The sequence below is a fragment of the Gekko japonicus genome, unplaced genomic scaffold, assembly GCF_001447785.1.
Source record: "Gekko japonicus isolate JY-2015 unplaced genomic scaffold, Gekko_japonicus_V1.1 scaffold3830, whole genome shotgun sequence".
Lineage (NCBI taxonomy): Eukaryota > Metazoa > Chordata > Lepidosauria > Squamata > Gekkonidae > Gekko > Gekko japonicus.
The window spans coordinates 70890-77106 of NW_015162593.1; the positions used below are offsets into that span (position 1 = coordinate 70890).

Consider the following 6217-nt stretch of genomic DNA (forward strand, 5'->3'; position numbering starts at 1 on the left):
GGCATTCCGCCGTGGGAGAGCCACCTCTCATGCCCCTGGCTGCAACCCTCCTTCAAAGGGTTGCGGGGGTCCAAGATCAACTCAGACCCCTCCCCATCGGCATTTTTGTGGGCCGCTCACATTAGAGCAAGGATGGAGCGCACCCACTTGCGAGTCGCCTGAAAACCGGAACCACCCATAATGGTTAAAGAGCTTCTGTTTTGGGCTGGAAGGGGCTGGTTCAAGTCAAAGGTCAGCCATGAACTCAGTAGGGGGCTGTAGGGCAAGATACTCTTAGTATCAGCTTTTCTCTTGCTCTCTCCACAGTATGGGGAGAATAATACTGGCTATAAGTACAGGCTAAGTGTAAACATTACTGAGAGTATATGTGAGGTACTTCAAATACTTAGGAAAGACACCTTACTGTAGAGTTGACAGGGGAAAGTTGTAGGGGGTAGGAGGGTTGCACATCCCTCTTGTTCTTTAGTGAAAATTGTCCCTTCCTGAGTTGGTTAGCTTTAAAAATTGTCATTCAGTATGTAATATTATTTACTTCATGTATATCCTGCCTTTCTCCCCAATGGGGAACCAAAGTGGTTTACTTAATTCTTCTGTCCTCCATTTTATTCTCACAACAAGCCTGTGAGGTAGGTTTAGGCTGAGAATATGTGACTGGCCCATGATCACCAAGCAAGCTTCCATAGTACAGTGGGGATTAAAACCCAAGTCTCTCAGATCCTAATCCAACACTGTAACACGTACACTGTACTCTTAATTAGTACATAATATGTAGTTCTACGCCAAGATTTTTGCAAGACTTTACTGAAATTCTTCAAATTTTGTTATTGGGCTAGCATCCTTCCATCCATCCACACAGTAGTGGCAGAATTTCCTCATAAGGGTTGGGCTACATTAAATATTTTAGTCAAGTGTGTTTTCATGTTCAGATACAATCACATTAATGGCACTATATGGGACCGAAGCAGATGTACCTACTGCAAAGTCACATGTTTCACATATAAAGCAAATCCATGTTGTGCTGCTGGCTAGTTAAACTACCACTATGAAAGTTTAGCATTAAATGTCACATATCTAGGATGTCACAGTACTGCTGTCTTTGTACATGTCAAAATGCCCCAACTGTGCTTCATCACAAACACTTCACACATTCCTGCACATGTAATCGTTTTATGTCACTGTTCCCTTATATTCCTATATTAGTTGAACTGCCTGGGTCCTCTATCCTCAAAACGTGTTTGCCAGTATTGCTGCTCATAATGTGGGCTATAGCAGTGGTTCTCAGTCTTTAGTATTTTATATCCTCCAATCACTCTGTGAAAGAATATGGGTCCCATATTCTGTTGTTATATTTATCATTTACAACAAGCTTTAAGAACAGGGGAAAAAATGCAGAAACACAGTGGATAATCACTGGCAGGTAGGGTCAGCAGGAAGCAGTACATCAAAGATACCCACTGGTTGCGGGAGGACTAGGAGAAATATTGAGGGTCCATGGTTATCAATAGCATGCCTAAATGTCAGAACAGGATAATCTGTGGCGGGTAGGGTTAGCAGGAAATGGCATGTCACACTTACAGGTGGATATGGGCAATGAGAAACAGCAAATTCTTAGTAACTGGTATGAAAAACCTGTTTCCCACCTAAACTACCTCTGAGTCCTACCAATGGTACCCATACCATCAGTTGAGAACCACTGGCCAGTAGCATGACAAGTACCTACTGACCTGACTTTGATACTGTCTTTCCAAGTGAAACATGAGAAAAGTGATACTTGAGTTCTATTATTATCTGCTGCTGTTCAGAGTTCAGGTCTCTCATAGAACTGGTAATTCTCTGCTTTTCTTCTGAAAGCCAAGTTTGGCAATGCTTGGTTGTCATGGGCATTCAAACATGAAATTAAGCAAACTCCAGAGCACGACGGAAGACAGGAGGGCCTGGCGTGATGTGGTCCATGAGGTCGCAAAGAGTCGGACTTGACTGTGCGACTGAACAACAACATGGGCATTCAAAAATGGGTTTTTGCCTAAGCCCTTTTAAGCTTTTATGTAACCCATTTTTTTTGTATGTATGTTTGCAATTTAACATGCCTATCTTGACCTCACATTTATTTATTTATTTTATTTATTCGACTTCTGAATCACCCTCCCGTGCTAGTGCAGTTCTAAGGGAGAGTAATTACTACGAATAATAATATTTTTTTAAACATTAAGACAGTTTAACATATACAACCCTAAGTTACTAATGGTAGCAGCAGATAACAATAGATTTACAATAAATAGATTTTAAAAATTCACATCGGGGAAAGATTTAGTAGCGCTGGGGGGAAGGCCAGGGAAAGGGGGCAAAAGGAAGGCCCATCAGAGTCTGTATTCTTCTTTGTCAGGACTCAGGAGTCTTGGCCATAGGCCTGGTGGAACAGCTTTGTTTTGCAGGCCCTGTGGAACTGTGACAGGTCTCACAGGGCCCGAGTCTCAGCTGGAAGAGTATTCCAGCAGGCCAGGGGCCAGGGCAGAGAAGGCTCTGGCTCTGGTTGAGGCTAAGCGAACATTTCTTGGCCCAGGAATCATCAGTAGGTCTGTGAGCGTAATGCTTTATTTTTTTGTGTGTGGGGTTATACCAGGAGAGGCGATCCTGAAGGTATGCACGTCCCAGACTGTGTAGGGCTTTAAAGGTTAAAACCAACACTTTGAACTTGATCCAGTATTCAATCTAAAGTCAGTGCAGCTGGTGGAGCACCAGTTGAATATTTATTTATTTATTTGATTTATAGACCACCCTCCCCTAGGGCTCATGGTGGTGAACAACATTTCAATAAATACATTTACAACTGGATTAAAACCATTAAAACAATAACAAATTCTATAACTAGAACAAAGTTAGAGTCCAATCGCACCTTTAAGACCAACAAAGTTTTATTCAAGGTGTGAGCTTTTGTGTGCATGCACACTTCGTTGGACGATGAAATGGAATTACGTCTCATAGTTGTATATATAGGAGTGGTTTGTTAAATTAGCATGCAAAATAGCAAGGACACATTTTTTAACAGATCAAAAGAATGACAAGCTTAGTTCCTGGTTATCATCTGTTTCGGTTCAACTGGGGGGGGCACAATATATTTATTACTTATGTTGTCCCGCCCCCAGTTGAACTGAAACAGATGATAACCAGGAACTAAGGTTGTCATTCTTTTGATCTGTTAAAAAGTGTCCTCACTATTTTGCATGCTAATTTAACAAGCCACTCCTATATACACAACTATGATATGTAATTCCATTTCATCGTCTGACAAAGTGTGCAGGCACATGAAAGCTCACGCCTTGAATAAAACTTTGTTGGTCTTAAAGGTGCCATTGGACTCTAACTTTGTTCTGTTGCTTCAGACCAACATGGCTACCCGCCTTGATCCAAATTCTATAACTATTTCAGATGGCCTGTAAAGATCAATTTATGTCTGTGCCTCATGAGGGAAAAGGAGAGATTTAGGAGGACAGGTTGATGAAAAACCACTGCTGTCCTCAACTACAGACAGACCTAGCAGAACATTTCTGTCCTACAGACTCTGTGGAACTGCACTAGGTCCCGCAGGGCATGGATGTCAGTAGGCAAAGAGTTCCACCAGGCCGGCGCCAGGGCTGAAATGGCCCTGACGCTGGTTGAGGACAGCCAGATATCATTCAGGCCAGGGATTACCAGAAGGTTCTTCTCCCCAGAGCACAATGCTCTCCCGGGGGTATACCAGGAGAGGCAGTCCTGTAGATATGTTGGGTGCCAGACTGTTTAGGGTCTTGAAGGTTAATATTAGAACCTTGAATTTGATCCAGTATTCAATCTGGAGCCAGTGCAGCTGGTAAAGCAACAGTTGAATATGTGCTGTCAGAGGGGTTCCAGTAAGAACCCAGGTCGCTGCATTCTGGACCAGCTGTAATTTCTGGGGTCCAGAAGCACATCCAGGCTCTTGATGGTCAGTACCAGCATTAGAGGTACACCGGCACCCCAGCCCTGAATCCCCAACAGTTGAATATGTGCTGTCAGAGGGGTTCCAGTAAGAACCCAGGTCGCTGCATTCTGGACCAGCTGTAATTTCTGGGGTCCAGAAGCACATCCAGGCTCTTGATGGTCAGTACCAGCATTAGAGGTACACCGGCACCCCAGCCCTGAATCCCCAACAGTTGAATATGTGCTGTCAGAGGGGTTCCAGTAAGAACCCAGGTCGCTGCATTCTGGACCAGCTGTAATTTCTGGGGTCCAGAAGCACATCCAGGCTCTTGATGGTCAGTACCAGCATTAGAGGTACACCGGCACCCCAGCCCTGAATCCCCACCCCCAGCCAGCCACAGAACCTTTGTCTTTAATGGATTCAATCTCAGCTGGCTCTGTTTCAACCATCCAACCACGTCCTCCAGCCCTTAAGCCAAAGTAGCTGGGGCGGTGTCTGGCTGTCCATCCACCAGCAGATTCATACTGATGACAACCCAGCCCAAAACTGCACCAGCTGGGTGAGGGAACATATATACATGTTAAACAACATTGGAGGAGTGCCCTGAGGGACCCCACATACCAAGGGGTGTTGAGGTGACACCGTCTCTCCTAGCCACCCCCCTCTTTACATTGGAGAAATGAGGTAAGCCACTTCAAGGCTACCCCATGAACTCCTATGTTGAGGTCAACATTGTCAGGTCTAGCAGTAACAGCAATGCCAACCTGTCTCCAGATGTCCTTCTTTGTGCCTGTCTGTACCGCCACATAAATATATAAAATATTTCATTAAAGTACATAATTTTTTTCCCGTTGTTGTTTTTAGGAATCTTCTGCACCAAAAACTGGTGTTATAATTTTTGGATTATACATAGATGGTGCATGCTGGAGTCCCACTAAGGAAGCGTTGGAAGATCCTGACCTGCACACAAGATTTTACCCACTACCAGACATACTTTTTTTACCACAACAGGTAACTATATATTTCATCTTAACAAGTACTGAGTGCATACTTGATTTATATCCTTTCTCCCCAAAGTGGCTTACATCTTTTCCCTCTCCTCCATTTCATCCTCACAACAACCCTGAGGTAGGTTAGATTAATTTTAGACCAGTCATACATCCTCAACCAAAAAGCTTCCATGGCAGAGCAGGTATTTTAATATGGGCCTCCCAGATCCTAGTCTGACACGCTAATCACTACACCACACTGTATCATTTTGCTACATCACTGATTTCCTCCCTGCTTCCCCCCCCCCCCAGTAACGGTTGCAAGTTATATTGTATTAACATGGTAATAGCATACATTTGGGCATAGAATATAATTATATAATGATAGTTGCTAAAGGGCACTCTTGTACAATATTAAACAAAAAATAGTTGTGTGTAAACATTGTAGCTTGAAGATGCTGAGTATCCTCAATGTATGCCTAGTCAGGGCCGGCTCCAGGCGTTTTTGTGCCCTAGGCGGGGCTACCTTCTGGCACCCCCGCCGCCACGAGTCCACCAATTATGGGGGGTGCCAACCTCCAGGTGGGGCCTGGAGAGAAGGATCCTGATGGGTCCCTGCCCCCCCTCCACCGCCACATAAATCAGTTTGCTCTGGAGCCGTCCCTTCCTGAGCTGAGACAAAATGTGTGAGCTGGAGGCTAAAAAACTGTGAGCCAGCGCACACTCACTCAGCTTAGAGGGAACACTGCTTCCGGATGAGCTGAAGAAAAGCACATACATAAGCCACAGTCTTTGCAGACAGAGAGAGGAGGGGAGGGTCTGTCCTTTCCAGTCAGCTTGGAAATTCGTGTGCCCCAGCAGGAAGAACGAAATGTCTCAACCCCTGATCGTATGCCGGTTATCTCTCCGGCCTTCCCCACCCCCACCAGGTGTCTTCTAGAGAAGGGGGTGTGTGGAAAGGGGGAGAGGGATTTCTGCAAAGCAGCAGATGTGGGTGGACGGAAAGTCAAGGGGAGGGGAAACCGCCGGTTTGGGAGCCCAGGAAAGAAAGAAAGAATGCTTTGCACACAAAAGCTTTAGCTTCCAATGAAACTTTGTTGATCTTAAAGGTTCCCCTGGGCTCAAGCTTTGTGCTTGAGCTCAGGGTTACTCCTGCACACGAAATGCTTCTCCCCCACCCCAGAATCAAACTGAGCTGGCCTCCGAGGTGCCCACCAGCGCTCCCTCTAAGCTGTAGAGTCCTGTGGGCAAGAATTCCACTTGGTGCGCTCCTGGCATTAGGGTTGTGAGC

The 6217-nt window shown here is 45.2% G+C and overlaps 1 protein-coding gene across 1 annotated transcript in view; it reads left to right on the plus strand.

Moving 5' to 3' along the window:
* Window positions 1-6217, plus strand: part of LOC107106331 (dynein heavy chain 14, axonemal-like) — a gene marked incomplete at its 5' end in the record, with an annotated part of 73219 nt that overhangs the window by 63788 nt on the left and 3214 nt on the right. The window contains 2 exons of the mRNA XM_015406464.1: window positions 307-372; window positions 4802-4948. Coding sequence (XP_015261950.1) covers window positions 307-372; window positions 4802-4948 — 213 coding nt within the window. The remainder of the gene's footprint in view (window positions 1-306; window positions 373-4801; window positions 4949-6217) is intronic.